At 36.3% G+C, this 23,367-nt stretch overlaps 1 protein-coding gene and 2 long non-coding RNA genes across 3 annotated transcripts; 2 read left to right on the top strand and 1 right to left on the bottom strand.

The window, feature by feature from the left end:
- LOC107634347 lies at nt 4,623-11,586 on the top strand. Its single transcript, XR_001618856.2, has 4 exons — nt 4,623-4,853; nt 4,947-5,002; nt 5,081-5,212; nt 11,243-11,586. It is a non-coding gene; the product is annotated as an uncharacterized LOC107634347 (long non-coding RNA).
- On the bottom strand, nt 15,569-16,311 carry LOC110269637. The gene is made up of 2 exons (XR_002358405.1): nt 15,991-16,311; nt 15,569-15,890 (listed from the first exon to the last, which is right to left on the bottom strand). It is a non-coding gene; the product is annotated as an uncharacterized LOC110269637 (long non-coding RNA).
- On the top strand, nt 19,555-21,513 carry LOC107630190 (protein DETOXIFICATION 51). Its single transcript, XM_016333262.2, has one exon. The coding sequence runs from the start codon at nt 19,851-19,853 to the stop codon at nt 21,366-21,368; it is 1,518 nt and encodes a 505-aa protein (XP_016188748.1). The 5' UTR covers nt 19,555-19,850; the 3' UTR covers nt 21,369-21,513.

Below are 23,367 nucleotides of genomic sequence, written 5' to 3'. Positions count from 1 at the left end.
AATGATACTTGTGATTCAGTAATGAGAAACAGGTTGAGGTTCTGAAGATGCTCTGTCGTCTGAATCTCTGCTTTCCTACTGTCTTCTTCTCCAAACACACATGGCTTCCTTCCATGGCAAGCTGTATGTTGGTGGATCACCGTTGTCAATGGCTACCATCCGTCCTCTCAGTGAAAATGGTCCAGGTGCGGTTTCTGTATGGCTAATCAACTGTCGAATCTCTCGTATCGGATGAAAAATACCAGGCACAGCTACTGCACGGCTAATCATCTGTCGGTTCTCACTTGTGTCGGAATAGGATCTCTCTATCCTTTTTCACACTGTCACTGCACCCAACATTCGTGAATTTGAAGCTCGTCACAGTCATCCCGTCCCAGATCCTACTCGGAATACCACAGACAAAGTTTAGACTTTTCGGATCTCAGAAATGCTGCCAATTGGTTCTAGCCTCTACCACGAAGGTTCTGATCTCATGGGTTTGAATGCTCTGTTGTCAGGAGATGCAAGTCAAACTCGTGGATTAGAAACCCAAGAGATACACACTCAAGCTGTCGCCCAATGACTACGTTGAGCTCAGATAGAATGGGAGTGGTTGTCAAGTACGCGTTCATAAATTTGAGAATGATGATGAGTTTCATGGATCATCATATTCTTTATATTGAAGTACGGGTGAGTATCTTAGAACAGAATCAAGCGTGATCGAATAGAAAACAATAGTAATTGCATTAATCCAATGAGACACAACAGAGCTCCTCACCCCCACCTATGAGGTTTAGAGACTCATGCCATAGAAGATACAATATGAGATGTAAAATGTTATCCCTCCAAAATGAATCTCTAAAAGTAGTTTTTATACTAAACTAGTAACTTAGGTTTACAGAAAATGAGTAACTAAGTACAGATAGTGCAGAAATCCACTTCCGGAGCCCACTTGGTGAGTGTTTGGGCTGAGCTTTGAAGCTTTCACGTGCATATGCCATTCTTGGAGTTAAACGCCAGCTTGGGTGCCAGTTTGGGCGTTCAACTCCAGTTTTGGTGCCAGTTCCGGCATTTCACGCCAGAAAAGGGTCTCTGGCTGGCGTTTAACGCCAGTTTGGGCCATCAAATCTTGGGCAAAGTATGGACTCTTATACATTGCTGGAAAGCCCAAGATGTTAGATTTTCAACCCAATTAAGAGCGCGCCAATTGGACTTCTGTAGCTCCAGAAAAACGCGTTTGAGTGCAGGGAGGTCAGAATCCAATAGCATCTGCAGTCCTTTCTCAGCCTCTGAATCAGATTTTTGCTCAGGTCCCTCAATTTCAGCCAGAAAATACCTGAAATTACAGAAAAATACACAAACTCATAGTAAAGTCCAGAAATGTGATTTTTGCATAAAAACTAATAAAAATATAATAAAAAGTAAATAAAACATACTAAAAACTACCTAAAAACAATGCCAAAAAGCGTATAAATTATCCGCTCATCAGTTACCTAACAAAATTAAGCAATAATACGAACATATGAATCATAATATGCAAAATTGAAGCTAATAAAAGAATTGAATAAATCATAACAATAAGAATAAGGGTGGTGAAAAGCAACAACTATTATCAATCAATCACTACTTCTATACGATGTACATATATCAGGTGATTTAAAGCTTTGTCTTCCAAAAAAATATTACAAAAATCAATCACTACTTCTATACGATGTACATATATCAGGTGATTTAAAGCTTTGTCTTCCAAAAACATATTACAAAAATATGAATACTGTAGCAACATAGTTGACTATATGCTGATTATGTTTTACAGCTCAATTATTATTATCTCTAATGACTGAATTCAGCAAAGAGCAGAGAACCGTGACCAGATAATAATATATATCCAAGAAAAATTGAATAAATAATTAGAATAGGTCAAAATTAGAACAACACAAAAATTAAAACAACATAAATTAGAACACCCAACTACAAATTCAAATTAGATAATTAACCTGACTCAGAAAAATCAAGAGATTGAAGCAGAAATAGAACCAAAATGAATAAAAAATACAACCAAACTAATTCCAAAAATTTTCATGTGGTGCACCAATTCTTCCTCTTTCACCTTCCCCTTTTTTGTATTATCATTGAGTAAACAAAAAGTTCAGAACCAACTCTAAATCAAAATTAACCTAAATCAAAATAGAATAAAAAGTTCTGAATTAAAAAACAAAATCAGAATCAACAACTCAAACATAAAATCAAGAACAAGCCAACTAAGTGTTCATTACAAATTAAAATCAATAAGAAGACTAAACCAGAATTTTAAAAAAATAGAATCAGAACAAAAAATAAAACAAAACAAAACCTGAGGCTTAGGGAAGAGCTTTCTATGTTAAGGACATATCCTCTAAGCTTGAACATTGAACAATACATTGGACAATGAACAGTGAATAACAGAATAACAATCAGAAGCAATTTCATTAAATCAAGAACAAATAAATTAAATAGTGAACAATATTCAAAAGCAATTTTAGTAAATCAACAACAAATAAATTAAACAATTAACAACAATCTGCAATAAATATACACTAAAATTATACATTGAACAACAAACAAAATTATAGCAATTACAAATACTTTGAAGTTAGAATAGAAATTATTCAAATAAAAGCAGAAATTCAAACAAAATAAAATTATTAAACATTACCAGAAATTCAAACAAAAATACACTAAACATAGAAGTTAGAACAAAAATTATTTGAACAAAAATAGAAATTCAAACAAAATAAAATTAACAATTACCATAAATTCAAACAAAAATACACTGAACATAGGACATAAATTATTCAAATTAATACCTGACTTGGAATCCCCATATTTGGTGTTCGGTGCTGGGAGGTGCTGTAAGGGGCTGGGTTCGCCGGTTTGCACTGCTGGGAAGGGCTGAACGTCGCTGCTGTGTGGCTGGTCTGGCGCTACTGGGAGGCGCTGGGTTTGTCGGTTCACGCTGCTGGAAGGGGCTGAACGTTGTTGCTGGGTGGATGGTCTGGCGCTGCTGGAAGGCTGGTCTAGCATTGCTGGGAAGGGCTGCGAAGCGCTAGAAGGCAGGGCTGGGAAGGGCTGGGAGGGGTTGGGGTAATAGGGCTTCTTTGAGAGAGTGGCTACACTAGGTTAGGAGTTAGGAACGTTAGGTGATTAGGTTATCTGATGGGAGTGGGGTGGGGTAATGGTCTAATGGTTTTTTAGGGTTTTTATTTGACCGATTCGGTTTGGTTCGGTTAGAGTTTTTAATGGCAAAACCAAAAATCGAACCGAACTGCAAAAAAATAGTAAAATATATTTTTTTTTGTTCATGGTTAGTTCAGTTTTTCTCGGTCTGGATCGATTTTGAACACCCCTAAGTAGATGAACACAAGGTCAAAATATCGAGTTTCGTTACAGTGGGCTCTGCAAGCACCTCCTGTATTAAACTACAATTTTTCGATCAAGGCTTAATACTTGCAAGTTTGGATAACATATCAGCACGAGTATTTTGTTCTCTAGGTACATGCTTGATTGAGGAGGTGGAGGTAAGAGATCCCAACTTTGTCAGACGCAGAACCAGGTCAGGTGGGCAACCTGCAAGACTCTCCGATGCTAAAGTCAGTAGTGTGCGAGGTAGTAAAGCGAGTTTTTCGTTTGTTTACCTGGTGGTCTTTGCCCCTTGGGGCTGCCGTTTTTCCGGCATTAAGTACTTATCATGGCGCATTATTTGCCAGAATTTGGCGGTTACAGAATATGGTGGCATATTCGTTTGTGGTATCTGGTCATTATCCCATGAGATCGATTATGACCTTAATCACTTGGTTGGTTATGTTCTCTTTTGTCCAAAACAGTAATATATAACGGATTTTTTAATTTAATTTAAATAAATATATAATTTACAGAAATACATAAAATATGAAGTATTTACAAAAATGTGTACTCTTACACATTTTGGATACTGAGGGATAAGTTAAACATTGAATGTATCTCAGCGTCTGAGACCCCGTATTGTGATCGGGCGACGCCAGACATATCCAAAGGTGCACTTGGGATATATGTTATTATCGAGATCGGAGACTGAGCACCCGAGATATGTGGCAACTGAGAAAGGGGTCTCAGTACCCGAGATATATACAATTTACCTAATTTGGGTCTCAACATCCGAGATGCTCGAACGCATATATAAGGTCATAGCAGCCGATATTGCTATACATTTGAATAGTTTTTAAGAATTTTGTTAGTTTCTAAACGCTTAAGTTTGAGTTTCTTAAGTAAATATTGTAAGAACCGCAACTAATCAACTGGTTAATTAAGTGATTAATTGCCCAAATTAGATTCCAAAAAGTTAGAGAGAGAATTTGAGGATTTAAAGGTGATTTTTGGACTCAGTGAGTCTTTCTGAGTCAGAAAATGTGCTTTCTACGAAAAACCGTAAAAAATTACGAACCGGCAGTTGAACCGGTTCAAGTCTGCGTGGTACCGCACGAGAAAAGTGAAAACCGTAAAAAAAAAACCTTAGAAAAACATTAGAAATGGAAAACCGGGCTTTAATTTTAAAGATTTGACCCGAAATTAGGCCAAACGGGCTAAAAACGCTAACGGATTGGACCGGACCCAAGTTGGGCCCAAGCCCAACATATAAATACACTTAAATGAACCCATTTCAGCCACTTTCACCCTCATAACCTAAACACAACAGCAGCTGAAGTGAGGAGAGAGGTGAGAGCTTTTCACCATTGTTACTATTCACTTCAAACTTCCCAAGCTCATATCTTGAGCTACGGAGCTCCGATCGCTGCACCGTTTGTGGCTACGCGTTTCTTGTGAAGAGCTCTACAAAACTCACCCAAGAAACCCTCAAGGTAATCACGAAATCTTCCCAGTTTCTCTCTTCAAAATTTCGGATTTTATTAGAGTTTTGGGTTAAATGGGTTTTTGTGATTTTGGATGTTTAGGTTTGCTCTAATCCTTGCTTAGCTTTGGATTTGTGTTATCAAATCTGTTGGGAAAGGTAAAAGCTCTTAAACCCTTGTGAGATTATGCTTATGTTGAACCCTAGGTTGATTTGTGGTGATTTATATGTATATAGTTTGATTATTGTGGCTTTGGGAGCTTTTGGAACTTATTTGTGCTTGTTGGAGTGGATTTGAAAGCTTGGATTGTGGTTGGAAGCTTGTTGGTGCTCATTTTGAGTTTGGGTGCATAAAGGGAATCGGCCAAGGTATGGTTTTGGTTTTCTCTATGTAGTATATAATATTCATGGACACTTAGGCTAGTTGACCGCCAATTGGACTTCTGTAACTCCAGAAAAACGCGTTTGAGTGCAGGGAGGTCAGAATCCAATAGCATCTGCAGTCCTTTCTCAGCCTCTGAATCAGATTTTTGCTCAGGTCCCTCAATTTCAGCCAGAAAATACCTGAAATTACAGAAAAATACACAAACTCATAGTAAAGTCCAGAAATGTGATTTTTGCATAAAAACTAATAAAAATATAATAAAAAGTAAATAAAACATACTAAAAACTACCTAAAAACAATGCCAAAAAGCGTATAAATTATCCGCTCATCAGTTACCTAACAAAATTAAGCAATAATACGAACATATGAATCATAATATGCAAAATTGAAGCTAATAAAAGAATTGAATAAATCATAACAATAAGAATAAGGGTGGTGAAAAGCAACAACTATTATCAATCAATCACTACTTCTATACGATGTACATATATCAGGTGATTTAAAGCTTTGTCTTCCAAAAAAATATTACAAAAATCAATCACTACTTCTATACGATGTACATATATCAGGTGATTTAAAGCTTTGTCTTCCAAAAACATATTACAAAAATATGAATACTGTAGCAACATAGTTGACTATATGCTGATTATGTTTTACAGCTCAATTATTATTATCTCTAATGACTGAATTCAGCAAAGAGCAGAGAACCGTGACCAGATAATAATATATATCCAAGAAAAATTGAATAAATAATTAGAATAGGTCAAAATTAGAACAACACAAAAATTAAAACAACATAAATTAGAACACCCAACTACAAATTCAAATTAGATAATTAACCTGACTCAGAAAAATCAAGAGATTGAAGCAGAAATAGAACCAAAATGAATAAAAAATACAACCAAACTAATTCCAAAAATTTTCATGTGGTGCACCAATTCTTCCTCTTTCACCTTCCCCTTTTTTGTATTATCATTGAGTAAACAAAAAGTTCAGAACCAACTCTAAATCAAAATTAACCTAAATCAAAATAGAATAAAAAGTTCTGAATTAAAAAACAAAATCAGAATCAACAACTCAAACATAAAATCAAGAACAAGCCAACTAAGTGTTCATTACAAATTAAAATCAATAAGAAGACTAAACCAGAATTTTAAAAAAATAGAATCAGAACAAAAAATAAAACAAAACAAAACCTGAGGCTTAGGGAAGAGCTTTCTATGTTAAGGACATATCCTCTAAGCTTGAACATTGAACAATACATTGGACAATGAACAGTGAATAACAGAATAACAATCAGAAGCAATTTCATTAAATCAAGAACAAATAAATTAAATAGTGAACAATATTCAAAAGCAATTTTAGTAAATCAACAACAAATAAATTAAACAATTAACAACAATCTGCAATAAATATACACTAAAATTATACATTGAACAACAAACAAAATTATAGCAATTACAAATACTTTGAAGTTAGAATAGAAATTATTCAAATAAAAGCAGAAATTCAAACAAAATAAAATTATTAAACATTACCAGAAATTCAAACAAAAATACACTAAACATAGAAGTTAGAACAAAAATTATTTGAACAAAAATAGAAATTCAAACAAAATAAAATTAACAATTACCATAAATTCAAACAAAAATACACTGAACATAGGACATAAATTATTCAAATTAATACCTGACTTGGAATCCCCATATTTGGTGTTCGGTGCTGGGAGGTGCTGTAAGGGGCTGGGTTCGCCGGTTTGCACTGCTGGGAAGGGCTGAACGTCGCTGCTGTGTGGCTGGTCTGGCGCTACTGGGAGGCGCTGGGTTTGTCGGTTCACGCTGCTGGAAGGGGCTGAACGTTGTTGCTGGGTGGATGGTCTGGCGCTGCTGGAAGGCTGGTCTAGCATTGCTGGGAAGGGCTGCGAAGCGCTAGAAGGCAGGGCTGGGAAGGGCTGGGAGGGGTTGGGGTAATAGGGCTTCTTTGAGAGAGTGGCTACACTAGGTTAGGAGTTAGGAACGTTAGGTGATTAGGTTATCTGATGGGAGTGGGGTGGGGTAATGGTCTAATGGTTTTTTAGGGTTTTTATTTGACCGATTCGGTTTGGTTCGGTTAGAGTTTTTAATGGCAAAACCAAAAATCGAACCGAACTGCAAAAAAATAGTAAAATATATTTTTTTTTGTTCATGGTTAGTTCAGTTTTTCTCGGTCTGGATCGATTTTGAACACCCCTAAGTAGATGAACACAAGGTCAAAATATCGAGTTTCGTTACAGTGGGCTCTGCAAGCACCTCCTGTATTAAACTACAATTTTTCGATCAAGGCTTAATACTTGCAAGTTTGGATAACATATCAGCACGAGTATTTTGTTCTCTAGGTACATGCTTGATTGAGGAGGTGGAGGTAAGAGATCCCAACTTTGTCAGACGCAGAACCAGGTCAGGTGGGCAACCTGCAAGACTCTCCGATGCTAAAGTCAGTAGTGTGCGAGGTAGTAAAGCGAGTTTTTCGTTTGTTTACCTGGTGGTCTTTGCCCCTTGGGGCTGCCGTTTTTCCGGCATTAAGTACTTATCATGGCGCATTATTTGCCAGAATTTGGCGGTTACAGAATATGGTGGCATATTCGTTTGTGGTATCTGGTCATTATCCCATGAGATCGATTATGACCTTAATCACTTGGTTGGTTATGTTCTCTTTTGTCCAAAACAGTAATATATAACGGATTTTTTAATTTAATTTAAATAAATATATAATTTACAGAAATACATAAAATATGAAGTATTTACAAAAATGTGTACTCTTACACATTTTGGATACTGAGGGATAAGTTAAACATTGAATGTATCTCAGCGTCTGAGACCCCGTATTGTGATCGGGCGACGCCAGACATATCCAAAGGTGCACTTGGGATATATGTTATTATCGAGATCGGAGACTGAGCACCCGAGATATGTGGCAACTGAGAAAGGGGTCTCAGTACCCGAGATATATACAATTTACCTAATTTGGGTCTCAACATCCGAGATGCTCGAACGCATATATAAGGTCATAGCAGCCGATATTGCTATACATTTGAATAGTTTTTAAGAATTTTGTTAGTTTCTAAACGCTTAAGTTTGAGTTTCTTAAGTAAATATTGTAAGAACCGCAACTAATCAACTGGTTAATTAAGTGATTAATTGCCCAAATTAGATTCCAAAAAGTTAGAGAGAGAATTTGAGGATTTAAAGGTGATTTTTGGACTCAGTGAGTCTTTCTGAGTCAGAAAATGTGCTTTCTACGAAAAACCGTAAAAAATTACGAACCGGCAGTTGAACCGGTTCAAGTCTGCGTGGTACCGCACGAGAAAAGTGAAAACCGTAAAAAAAAAACCTTAGAAAAACATTAGAAATGGAAAACCGGGCTTTAATTTTAAAGATTTGACCCGAAATTAGGCCAAACGGGCTAAAAACGCTAACGGATTGGACCGGACCCAAGTTGGGCCCAAGCCCAACATATAAATACACTTAAATGAACCCATTTCAGCCACTTTCACCCTCGTAACCTAAACACAACAGCAGCTGAAGTGAGGAGAGAGGTGAGAGCTTTTCACCATTGTTACTATTCACTTCAAACTTCCCAAGCTCATATCTTGAGCTACGGAGCTCCGATCGCTGCACCGTTTGTGGCTACGCGTTTCTTGTGAAGAGCTCTACAAAACTCACCCAAGAAACCCTCAAGGTAATCACGAAATCTTCCCAGTTTCTCTCTTCAAAATTTCGGATTTTATTAGAGTTTTGGGTTAAATGGGTTTTTGTGATTTTGGATGTTTAGGTTTGCTCTAATCCTTGCTTAGCTTTGGATTTGTGTTATCAAATCTGTTGGGAAAGGTAAAAGCTCTTAAACCCTTGTGAGATTATGCTTATGTTGAACCCTAGGTTGATTTGTGGTGATTTATATGTATATAGTTTGATTATTGTGGCTTTGGGAGCTTTTGGAACTTATTTGTGCTTGTTGGAGTGGATTTGAAAGCTTGGATTGTAGTTGGAAGCTTGTTGGCGCTCATTTTGAGTTTGGGTGCATAAAGGGAATCGGCCAAGGTATGGTTTTGGTTTTCTCTATGTAGTATATAATATTCATGGACACTTAGGCTAGTTGACCCTAAGATAGGATTGAATGTTGTTGGTGTATGAATAATTATGTGTAAATTGATGTTAATTGTTGGTATCATTGGAATATTGTGATTAAAGATGATTATGGAGAATTGTTGGTAGTTAATGATTGATGATGAATAATGATGTTATTGGAATTTAATGATTATACAGGTTGATGAGGGATGTATGATTTATTGTTGTTGATGAGGGTTTGTTGATGTAGTTGATAATGGATGATAAATATTGATATTTTTGGTAATTGAAGGTGAGTGTTGGGATTGTTGATAAATGGTTATATTGATGTTGATAGTATGATGTTGGAGTTTGATGTTGAAATTAATAATGATGATGGTTAGTAAGGGCATTATTATGTATTTGATAGTGAGAATTGATGATTATATATGGTGGAGTGGTAAATTGGATATGGAAAATGGTAAATTCTAATATGTGATAGAATTGATGTGGTTTTGGTTGGATTGGGTTATGAAAGTTGGTAAATTGAGATTCTTGTGAGTCTTGGTAAAAGTTGACTTTTGGTGAACTTTGTCTAATCATAACTTATGCCTTGATTTTCAAAATCTATTGAAATTAGTTTAGCATTAAAGCTTATTGAAAACTGTTCGAATCGATATAAAGTTTGTAAAAAATTGGAATTTGGAAGAGGAAGTTATGATCATTCAAAGTTGGTGTTAAAAATATGAAATTTTCCAAAGTTGTAGAATTTCATTACTTCTGATATATGCGGGTGCACACGTCCTGTTTCTCAAAAATTTATTTGTTTTCAACTATTTTGCCTTTTCAACAAAGTTGTAAACTTCTATAACAGCATTTTAAGACGTTTGGGCCTAGTTTTGAGTATTAGAACATGGGATATAAATTAAGGGCTCTAGTACATGATTTTAAGGTAAATTAGAAAATGGAGGCCTAGGTTTCTGGCGTGCTGAGAATGGTTTGACGTTAGGTGAAGGATGATTGGTATATGAGATGAGGAATGATAGACTTTTGGTATTTGGAAACTGAGTTATAAAGGGACAGTGGTTGAGATGAGTCGGGGACTCGGATTGAAGTGGTGGATCTATGTATGCTGAAAATACTTTTGAAAACCATTGAAATAATATTTTTACATGATATTTTGAGACGCTATGCGCCTAGCAGGGACGGTGGTTAATCCCGCCTGTCGAGGTAGCGGCGGCGGCGTAAGGATGGTGGTTAATCCCGCTTACGTTGAAATGTGAGGTCTGAGGCAAGAATATCCCGCTCGCATCCCTTAGGATCTATAGGGCGAGCAGGCGCCGGTACCTGGACAGTGATCCGGGCACTATATCTCGGGGGTTCCCATATGAGAAATCCGAAGGGCGACGTCTCCATGGAGATGTGTCGAGTTGGCAGTTGAACCGACAATGTGATATCACAGCCAGTAGGGCAGGCATTCATCATATGCATTTTCTATCTGCTTGTTTGCTTTGTCTACTTTTGATGGTTTGCCTAATTGAATAACATGCTTGCTTGCTATCTGAATTATTTGCCATATATGCTAATACTTGTGCTTTACTTGCTTTGAACATTATCTGTGTTTTCTGCTGGGATTGAGAAGGTTCGGAAGGCGGTGGCGATGGGATCGCATGGAGGATCGGTTGGTGAAGGCTGTGGGACAGTGGTGTTTGGTTAGAATAGAAATCCCTTAAGATAGATAACCTGGTTTATTTAAGTCAAGTTGGTATATTATGCTTAAATGTTTTAGAATGCTTTAAGTTGAATCTTGTGATTGATATGAAGCTTAGGATTACCTTTGGCGTCCCGGGGTCTTATATCCTATATCACTGGGAACTGTTACCATACTGAGAACCGCCGGTTCTCATACCATATTGTTGTTGTGTTTTTCAGATGCAGGTCGCAACCCACCTTGGTGAGTTGCTTTGGTTGGTGACAGGAGCGGAGAATCTTGGATCATTTTGGAGTTCTTTTTGGTTTATTTTGTTTATACATCTCTCCTTTTGTATTTTGTTTTGCCTAGAGGCATGTATTTGAGAGAACAAAACTTGTATAAGCTGTTTTCACTGTATGGTTTTGTATATCAGTATATGGCTAGCCGGCTTAAACTCCGCGAGTCGTGACTAGTTCCCTATGATATTATATACTTATCTTTTGTTATATCTTCTTTGTTTCTTATGCCTTAAGCTAGTAGCTCCGTTAGTACGTTTGTGCTTCGAAATTCTGTTTTTGAGCTATATCTTTCATCGGGCTTCTAGATTATACTATTCTTTCTATATATATATTATGTATGAGTTTAGAACTGTCGTAATCTCTGATTGACCTTGGCTTTACGACGCGAGGTAAGGCTTAGGCTAATTAGGGTGTTACAAATATGGCCCCCGAGAATATGTCCGCGATGGAGACATTAATAGACTGAATGCTACTTGGCACGTGGCTGGAACTTTAGATTTTAAGGTTAGTAGTTTTTCCTTGTTTTATTTTCAGTAAATAATTAGTTTATATGTTTAGGTTTTAGTAAGGGTTAAGTACTAAAATCGTCCCTAAGGTAAGGGGCGAAAATCAAAATCGTCCCCGACCTTTTTTCCTTATTAAAATCATCCTCAACGTTAAAAAATGCTTTAAAATTATCCTTTTTATCAATTTTATTTTTTTTAATTACCAAACTACCCCTCATTGAAAAATTTATAATATAAAATAAATAAAAAAGAAAGGAAAGAAAGGGATATAGAGAATACCGCCGCACCGCCGCACCGCTGCACCGCCGCACCGCCGTCCTGCCGCCTGTGATCCGCCACTGTTCCTCCTCCTTGCCCTCACCGCCCTCTTCTTCTTCTTCTTCTTCTTCTTCTTCTTCTTCTTCTTCTTCTTCTTCTTCTTCTTCTTCTTTGAACTGGATTTTTGTTGTAGAATTTCTGAATTTTTTCTAGAATTTGTTATGGAATATCTATAATTTAATTTTTTGTGATTTGGCTTAAATTTGGAATATTGTTGTTGCTGAATTTGTTGATTATTGTTCAAGGTGAATTTGTTGATTATTCTGAGTTATGATTTTCTGAGGTGGGGGTGGTGGTGGGTTCTGGTGTTGATGATGATAGTGGGGGTGGTGGTGGGTTCTGTTATGGCAGTGGAGGTGGTGGGGTGAGGAAGGTGAAGAGGAGAATGATGAGGCTTCTGTTATATATGAATGGTGATGATGTCTGTTCTTGATGTTGCATTATTTGGTAGCAACTTGAATTCTGATTTGATCACCAAGAATACGTTACTTGATCTTTCTGAAGTGAAGAAGCTCAAGGCTATTTTTGGTGGCAGTGGATAATAGCTTCGTTAGTGAGATCATGTTGGTTAACTCAAAATTAATCCGTTGCTTCTATTTTGTGATGTGAGATACTGCAATTTTGAGTTCTTGTTCCCAGTTTCTTCGCGTTGTTCTCTTTCTCTCTTCTTCTTTTTTTTTTTTTAAGAACATGAGTTCTTTTTTAAATTTTTTAATTTATGTTGTTGCTAATTTTGGATATGAAATTATAGTTGATGATTGCTGAATTGTTTAATTTGAAATTTTTGTTGATTTATTTTTTATTGTTGCTGTTGGTGTTGTTGGATTGTTGGTGGTTATGGTGTAGCGACGGTGATGGTGATGATAATGCAGAGGGTAGTGGTGAAGGTGGAGAGACTTTTTAATTTTTGTTTAAGGGCAAAATTGTCCGAAAAATTTTATTTATGGACAAAAGGACGATTTTATAACGTTTTGTAATGTTGGGGATGATTTTAATAATAAAAAAAGGTCGGAGACGATTTTGATTTTCACCCCAGACCTTAAGGACGAAAATAGTATTTAACCATTTTAATAACTTAGTTAATGTGGTAGGATTTAGTGACTAGACAAAGTTAGGCAATATATATATATAGTAAGGTATAATAAGTTTTGATATTTTGTATAATTGATTGTAACTTAAATAAATAAAATAGATAACTATTAATTATAGTGAAATTAATAGGTAATTAATTGAAATCATGCCCAAATGTGACATTCAGGTTAAAATAGTGCAACATGAATGATTTAATTTTTTTACATATTGCTTGATAGACATTCGTATTGTATCTGTTGCATTTATTATCGATGTTTATCTACTTGGTTTAAAATTTTTAGTAATGGTTAAACACAATTAATGGTTTAGACGAGATTAATATGCGAGAGTGTATGTTATAGATATTGCAGAGATCACGGTTACTGTTACCATGCCGTGTGATACTGGGTCTCCTCTTGCCGAACATCCTACTGTCTTAGATTTGGGAGGTGAGATTTGGGTATGTAGTAGGGTTGAGAAATTTTATGTTTGACAATTCCTTAATCTCTGCATTTGTCCAGTGGTGGAAGCTTGAGACCCATACGTTCCACCTTCCATGGGGTGAGGTCAGCATTACGCTCCATGATGTTACCTACTACATTGGTCTGCACACTGATAGAGAACCGATTGGGGGTTATACCAGAGACTTTCAACGATGGCATGGACACCTCACGTAGGAGTGGGTTGAGGATTTACTTGGCGTCAGGCCGCCACCACAGCCAGAGGGAGGAAAGTAGGTTTTTGGGGTGAGGATGACCTGGTTGAGGGATAGAGTTTCACACATTCCAGCTGGGGCAACTCCGAATATGCTCTGTCAGTACGCCCGGTGCTACTTGATGATGCTTATTGGGGGGTTTCTATTCATGCACAAGACTACTACACTTGTCCCTTTGAGATGGCTACCGCTGTTGGAGGATTTCCATCGTTGCAGCCAGTTGTGATGGGGTCTACACTACTCTGTCATACGTACCACTTACTGTGCACCACGGCAGGACGTGATGTGACCGACATTGCGAGTTGCATGCCGTTTCTTGTGTCCTGGATTTACCATGGATTTCCGTGTTTTAGTCCGGTGGGATATGACGTCGTCAGGTTCCCACTTGCAGCTAGGTATGTACATATTATGAATAATTTTTAATTTAACAAGTAGTAGACATTGAATGCGTGTTAATTAATATAATTAATTAAATTTTGTTCAAATGTTTTTATTTTGCGTAGGTTGGCAGGATTAGGGCAACAAAGTAGAGATCGTCATGATGGCAAGATCCAGATTTTACATCGTCATATCAATGGCCTCACATTTGACCAGGTATGACCTTTTTTGGTTTCTATATTATTTCATGCATTCATATGTCGTTCTTAATTATGGTACTTTAACACTATGTGAACATCTTTGATGTACACCATACGAGAATTTCTAGCTATGTCAGACTACGCCTGACTGACTTATGAGTGACGTGAAGATTTATACATGGAGGGCTGTTGTCCCTCTCGTCTGCTTGCACTTATGAGAACCAAATTACATAATTGGCTATATCTCGGATGCTAAGACACCATCTAGAGAATCGTATATATCTTGAGTTCTAAGACCACATTCTAAGTTGTCACATATCTCGGGTGCTCAGGAGTCGATCTCTTTAATAACACATATCCCAGGTGCACCTAGGATATGTCTCGGCGTCACCCGGTCACAGCACAGGTTCTCAGATGCTAAGATATATTTATTTAATTTTTAACTTATCTCTCAGCATTCGAAATACGTAAGAGTATGCATTTTTATAAATACCTCACATTTTGTGTATTTTTATAATTTATATATTTATTTAATTTAAATAAAAAAAAATCCTTATCTTAGCCCAGAATTGCGTCCAAAAAAAAAAGCTTTCGATGATATTATTGTTTGAGGCTGATTTTTTTTATATGGAAGAAATATTGGTGTTTTTTTTTTTTGAAATGGGATTATTTGGTGTAATTACAGATTGGTAGATTTTGTAGGTGAGAAGTCAACACGTGGAGGCGTGTTGCAACACGTGGGGAGCATGTTGGACACGTGGCAGCATCCTGACCAACACGTGGGGGCGTGTTGGACACGTGGCAACATATTGGCCAACACATGGAGAGCGTATTGAAACACGTGAGGAACTTGTTGAATGATTTTCACAATACTATAATACACCTCAAATATCAATATTCAACCAAAATACCATCTCTATTTCCATATTAAAATAATTTGTAAAATTGACATATAGTACAACACTTTGTTAGCCTCATGAACTCATTGTCCAGCGATTCAACTTTTCCCATTAATAATGTTAAAACAATTAGGAGCTAGACATCTCATGATTAATATAACTACAATAATATCAAAAATTACCTTTAGAAAAATCACAGAATTTGTTTTTTTAATACTAAATTCATAATAAGCAACAAAATATTAACAAACCAAAATAATAAAAAATAATTAAAGAATTGAGTAGGAAATCAGGATGTTCATTCAAAAAATTTAGATAATGCATAAACATATTATCATCAATCTAGAAAATTCAGTAAATTAGCAAAGTATCTTATCCCTTAGCTTCTTTTTTGTTAGCTTCATCAGCAAGACTCTCTTTATTTACAATAGCGATATCTTTACCAATAAGCTTCTCTTCATCCAAATTCTTTTAGCTTCATTTAGGACTTCATCATTCACCCTAAATAAAGATCCAATCAGATCGAATTTGAATCCATGACAAGCATAATTAAGATTTAATTTGGAAAAGCAATATAATGGATTGTAAGAAGAGTGCTTACTGAACAATTTTGTTAGATTGTGTTCCCTGTTTTCTCGTGCACTCCTGATCCCTCCTGAAGAATATATTGCTAGTTCTCATGATGTCGTTCAATGGTTGCTCTTCGGCGTCTTTCTGCGTCTCTACATATTTCCACCATAATCTCGTGAGGCGGGTTGATGGTCCAAGACTACAGGAGAAGGTTTGAATTGGAAAGAAGAAGAGAAGTGGGATGAAAGTGATAGATCTACCCACTCCAATACTCCATTGATTGGACCTGTTTTGGCTGTTCTGCTTTCTCTCTTTTCTGTTACTCTCACTAATCACAATTTATCTAATTTCTATTTTCAAATAACTTTTTTTTAACTTATAACATCTTTTACTTAGGCTTCTTGATTTTTTAGATGATAATTTTTATTTTAAAAAAACTTTAAAATTGGAGAAAATTTCATATTAGCGAACGGCTCACGAGTATACTATGGATAATTTGATGATAAATTTATCTAAAATAAATATAATTTTTTAACAATGAAATTTTTACAAAACCCAATATATACACATTAACATAGGTGCGAAAGAGATTCATATCAATAAACCATACGCACAATGAGACAAATTGGTATATATTATACAAATTCTCCTTTATATATTTTAAGTCCTGTTTGAGCTATAATAAATAAAGATGATTTAATAGCGTGTTAAGTTACTCAAAAGAAACAATAACTTCTAGCTATTCAGATTGATTTTATTTTTTTAAAGAAGTATAATGATAAAACCCTAATTAAAAAAACACAATAAAGAATTTTAAATTTACTTTGAAAGTTTAATTTTGTTAATCAATGGCATGAGATTTTTTTTTGTTTAAATGCCGTTCCTTTGCTATTGAACCGACAACCGATGGATAATCAAATTAAAATGGGAAGTGCTAGGTAAACAACGACTATTTTAAACAGTATAAATAACTACCAATCAAATGAAAATATATTATACTCTAATTTAATGTTATTAATTAAATTTACTCTTTTAACCCTATTAATTCACATTGTTTACACATTATTCAAAAATATTATTGGTTACCTATATTTTTCCAATCAAAATTAAATAGCATAGTAATTCATATGAAAAGCGAAATGCTGATTGACAGATTTTGCAATTGGAAATTCTTACTAGTCAAAGACTAATTATTGCATTTTAATTTATGGTGAAAATTTATACGCCTAGTTTTATGTAAAATTAATAATAAAAAATTATTATATAATTTAACATATTTAATTAAATTATCATTTAATAGTATTGAGATAGCTGAGAATCGTCAGATGATAATTTAATTAAATTTATCAAATTATTTAACAATTCTCAACCATCAACTGCAACTAAATTTTCATCTATTTATTATCATGTGTTTAATTTGTTTTCTCTTTAGAAACGGCGTGACTGTACATGCTCATTAAGATTTTGAAGCCAAAAAACAATATCAGAGTTGCATTTGAACCCGATCTGGTAACTATGCAGGCCGTGAAAACGTTTTCGAGTGTCATTAGCAATTAAGTTATTGAAAGTCAAAACCAATCTTAGGTACGATTGGATTCGTTAATATTATAAGCGGAGTAGCAAAGTCATCAGATGCTAGTAATGTTTCGAAGATGACTTTTTTATCATTCAATAAGTCAAATGCTATGTCTAGACTTATCCAACAGATAGATCGATGGCTATATGATAAAATTTGTTCCTAGAGATCACTTGTGTTTTAAATTAATGTTTGAAATATTTTTTAATTAAATTTATTTTTAAAAATTTTAAGTTTCTTAAAAGATGTAAACACAAATACATATTTTTTATTTATCAAATACAAAATAAAAAATTTGTGCCTTTAAAAAACAAATATTTCTTCAAAAAGTTTTAGTAAATTATACCTTAATACCTTATCATGTTAGCAAATAAATTAGAACTGATATGTGTGCAGTTTAATTAGTATAATCTCACTTAACATATCCTATCAACAAATTTTAATATCACCAACAAAAATTAATATAAATATTTTTTCAAAAATAAATTTGATCATTTACTGACACTTCTACCATTATTCACTCGTTTACCGGTACTATATGCATGATGCGTTAACGAGGAATATAATAATGGCACCTAAGTCAGTAAATAGTAGTAATTTAATTTGGCGCTTTTATTTTCCATATACAAGTAACTGTATCGCACGTTATAACCTAAAAACTTAAGAGGAATAAATTAAATCAGGGGAGTGCTAGGAACAATAAAAATTTTGAACAATATGAATAATTACTAATTAAATGAAAATATATTACACTCTAATTTAATGCTACTAATTAAATTTACTCTTTTAACCCTATTAATTCACATTATTTACACATTATTCAAAAATTTTGTTGGTTACCTATACTTTTCCGTTAAATAATTAGCAAGTAAGATTTTGTTATTTTGAAAACGCAGTTACCTATATGTGAAGGGGGAGCAAGGAGCAGCATTGCCGGGCATGCATATATCACAACTCACAAGTCACAAGAGCCAAATAACAATTCAATTTTGGGAAATTGTTGCTACAGAATCATTAAATTGACGTCGTGACGTATTACTTACAATTCTTAAACTCAAACTTTTACGCAAATAATAATATTTGTATTTTGCTTTTTTTTTTCCCAAAAAAAAAAAGATAAGGTATTAAAAGGGTGATCATAAGTTTTGAGGATTGTAAAGGTAAGAACAAATATAATGTCAGAAACAAGGAGTAATGCACTGATGCACAAGCATGTAAGCTGACATGTGTGTCAACCTTTCAGTTCATCAGTTCCTCAACTCGACCACGTCCTTATTGTTTTTTTTTTACCCTAATAATTTTAATGTTTCTTTAATTTTTTTTCCCTTCAAACGGATTAGCTTTCTTTTGGGAAATATATGTTGAATTCATAAAAAATAAATGCAATAAATTAATACGAGAATAATGTATTATAAACATATAAAATAAAAAATATTTCTATCATATATATAAAATACATATGTATTTATATTGATCGATTTACGTAAGAGTAAGATTCGTTGTGTTTCATGTCTCCAAAAATCAAACATACCTTAAAATATCCTATTAATAATCGAGAAAATTAAATGAAAGCCATATGTATCAACAGTAGTGTAACATAATTAACAATTTATCTTGTATATCAGTATATGTAACATGGTATCAAATAAATATGTTCTATCAATAAGGGTTATATGATATGAATACATATAGAAACTAAAAAGTAAAAACTTTTGAAGATGTTTTAACATAAATTAAAGAGTATTTCTTTGAGAAGATGACACTCCCTTCTTCTATGATATGTCTTAATAACAATTTTTTTCATCTAATTATAAAATGTATACTTTTCTCTCCTACAAGATTAAAATAACATACATTTTATTCTATTTAACTAAAGTATCCTTCAATAATCATTATAGTTATATATAAAGATTTGTAATAATTATTTGGTTGATTTAAATAATAATAATATAATTATTATTAATAACAAAATATATAAAAAATGTTAAATAAATACTTTATAATATGTTAACAGGGGAATAGTATTAGCATGAGGAAAGAAACACAATAAAGAGAAATAGTGGTGGTGGACCCAGAAGAGAGACACAGAAGATGTTGTTGTGAGGGGCAACTAAGAAATTGTGGTCTATTTATACATGGGCAGGTCTCTGCTTGGGTTGCATTGCCACTGAGAGTCACACCCACTGTGGCTCTGATTTGCAATTGAAAATACAAAAAACAGAGTGCTCTTTACGAGAGTATCTCTGCAGAATACACCGTACCATGCCACATTAACACAAGTTGCATTGGATCTTCATAGCTAGGTGCAGCACAGAATGGAGAGTACTAAAACAGAGCACGATTACCACTACAGCTTCATTGAGGACAAAGAAAACACCTCATCATCATGCTTCTCAGAAATCATGGAAGAACTCAAATCCCTCCTTCTCTTGGCCTTCCCCATCGCACTCACAGCCCTCATTTTCTACTCCCGCTCCATCGTCTCCATGCTCTTCCTCGGCCACCTCGGAGACCTCCAGCTCGCAGCAGGCTCCCTCGCCATCGCTCTCGCCAACATCACCGGCTACTCCGTCCTCTCCGGCCTCGCCCTCGGCATGGAGCCACTCTGTTCCCAGGCCTTCGGGGCCAACCGCCCAAAGCTACTCTCCCTCACACTCCACCGCTGCATCATCTTCCTCCTCCTCTCCTCCTTACCAATCTCCCTCCTCTGGCTCAATATCTCCGCCATCCTCCGCTCCCTCCACCAGCACCCTGACATCGCCACCCTGGCACGCACCTACCTCCTCTTCTCCCTCCCTGACCTCGTAACAAACTCATTCCTCCACCCAATCCGCATTTACCTTCGCGCGCAGGGCATCACCCACCCTCTCACCCAAGCCTCCCTCGCTGGCACCCTCCTCCACCTCCCCTTCAACTATATCCTCGTCACGCGCCTCCGCTTCGGCGTCGCGGGTGTTGCTGCTGCCTCCGCCGCCTCCAACCTCTCCATCCTCCTCTCCCTCGTCGGACGCGTCTGGCTCTCCGGCCTCCACCGCCCCACGTGGTCCCCGCCCACCCGCGACTGCCTCGCCGGCTGGAAGCCCCTCCTCCGTCTCGCCGCTCCTAGCTGCCTCTCCGTTTGCCTCGAGTGGTGGTGGTACGAGATAATGATCGTCCTCTGCGGGCTCCTCATGGACCCCACCGCAACCGTCGCTTCCATGGGTGTGCTCATCCAAACCACTTCCTTCATCTACGTGTTCCCTTCCTCCTTAGGGTTCGCTGTCTCCACTCGGGTGGGAAACGAGCTCGGCGCCAACCGCCCATTCAGAGCTAAGCTCTCTGCCGTGGTTTCCGTTTTCCTCTCTGCCATGATGGGCTTCTCGGCCATGGTTTTTGCCACCGCGATGAGGCACATATGGGGGAGGATGTTTACCACTGACGAGGATATCCTGCGGCTGACGTCGGCGGCGCTGCCAATTCTCGGGCTGTGCGAGATTGGGAACTGCCCGCAGACGGTGGGATGCGGGGTGGTGAGGGGGACGGCACGGCCCAGCATGGCGGCTAACGTCAACTTGAGCGCATTTTATTTGGTGGGGATGCCTGTGGCGGTTGGGCTTGGGTTCTGGCTGGATGTTGGGTTTCGCGGGCTTTGGCTGGGCCTGCTGTCGGCTCAGGTCTGTTGCGCGGGGCTGATGCTGTATGTGATTGGGACTACTGAATGGGAATACGAAGCCCAGCGGGCCCAGCTGCTGACGTTGGCAGATGACGTGGAGGGGGATGATTCCGGCGTTGATGACGATGGCCGGAAAGTTTCATTGACTGGCGTGGCCACCGTAACTCCATCGCCGTGTTGATCATCTTTTCACGAAATGAAATCAGCCTTAATGAATGATGCTGCTTGATGGTGACGCTGTAATATCTGATTTTGTTTTGTAATTTTTCCGATAGGGAGACAGAGTGAATTTACAAGTTATTATTAATTACTATTTCTTTCATCTTTCTCTCTCTCTCACTCCTTTTTCTTCTGAACCAAGAGCATATCATATGGGACCTGGACATACAATATAACCTATAGCAAGAGTGAATAATTAACAGATGATTATGTCGTTTTCGACATAAATTCCGAGATAAGGGAAAAATACATAAATAGCAGCACAGAAATGTCTTCGCCAAAACAAGCTAGTGATGTGGATGCTGCAACTTGGAGAAGTAAGTTGTTTACCATCCTTTTAACATTTTCAAAGTCTATTTTAACCTTTCTAGACCACAATCAATGATTCAGGTTTACATTGTTATTAAGCCCAAACCCTAATATTTCTTGAGTGACATCTCTAATTTGAGTGTCAGAATTCTTGAAGTACAAATTCCATTCTTCATATTGTTATTAGTCTATAAAAACGAAAAATTTATATTTCTGCTCAAAGATTGAAAGATCAAGTAACTACAAAAACTAAAGAGATAGAAAACCTAGCAAGAAAACTCAAACAATGATGACGATGAAAGTGTGTGCAATTTATTTAAGATTGGCTAGTACGTGAAAAAAAATATAATTTTTAATCCTTATGGAAATCTTATTGGTGGTACACTGATAAATTATTTTTTCCATAAAATACTGAAAAGAGATTGAATATTATTCTTTTAATTTAACTAAAATTTTGTCCATTAACAATAAAACAGAAGATAAAAAAATGAATAGAAAAAAACTCGAGCGATAGTAATGCATAAATGAATAATTAGACGTATAAAACTTTTCTTTTTGTGACTTAGCTTTGAAAGGAAAAGATTATTTCTAAACAAAACGTGTGGTATACAACTCAAAATATAAATGGAGAATATGAAATGGAACTAAAAGAATGGAAACAAATGATTTGATTCAATTTCCCAACAAAAGATAGACCAAAATTTGAAATTGAATAGAATCATAGAATGTAGCCAAATAATCAAAGTTAGGCTCAAACTATTTTGATAGGGCAGGAGGGTATCACATTATAAATTAAGTCCATTGTATCACGAATAGAATATAAGGATAAAAATGTTGAACATGTTAAAGTAGTACTTATTGCATTGTGAGGGTGATAGATGCTTTGACATGTCCTTGAGGGACAAAAATAAGAGAGAGCATAGACTATGCTGTATGCGTGGTCCTCTCTTATGGTCAAGATAATTAGAGGCGACACATGGTTCTTGGTTATATTAACGGGTCAAAGTCAAACCCTCAAATAAACATGTTAACTAAGAGAGAAATTAATAAAGGCATACATATACATGACATCGCTGCATGCTACTGTGACTAATCTGCATTTTCCTTTTTGAACAAGAATTGCATCCTGCCGAATTCCACTTACATGATCTTTAGAAAGTATATAATAAAATAATATTATATATTGTTGGTGGATGGAGGAAATTAAAATGGTTGGGGAATTTGGGAAAGAAAAGATAATGAAGGGGAGGAAGGAAACAGAGAGTATAAGGTGAAAAAGGAGGTTTGGTCAGAGCTGAGAAAAGAAGGGAACAAGGGAAACGGCAGACACAGAGCGATGAGCGCACGAGTGAGTGGCCACTATGACTACTGTGGAGTGCGGACTGACCCCGTTCGTTATTCTTTTTTTCCCCACATGCATACACCGTACAACCCATCCATGCCCATCACACATCGCTTTCTGTAACTAGAATCTCCCATTTATTTCTGCACCTCCCATGTGATGTGAGAACCTTAGTGGACCTCTCGGTACCAATCCGTACCTACTTATTAGTTTACCCCTCTCATCTTCGGATCCATGCCTTCTTTCTTTTCCTCAATTCTTCCTGTCAAACTCATTATATGGTAACTGGTAGCAATTTGTTCTATTCATA

The sequence above is a fragment of the Arachis ipaensis genome, chromosome B03, assembly GCF_000816755.2.
Source record: "Arachis ipaensis cultivar K30076 chromosome B03, Araip1.1, whole genome shotgun sequence".
NCBI classification, from domain to species: Eukaryota; Viridiplantae; Streptophyta; class Magnoliopsida; order Fabales; family Fabaceae; genus Arachis; species Arachis ipaensis.
Note: the sequence above shows the minus strand (reverse complement) of the source record. Positions and strands in the feature narration are given on the sequence as shown.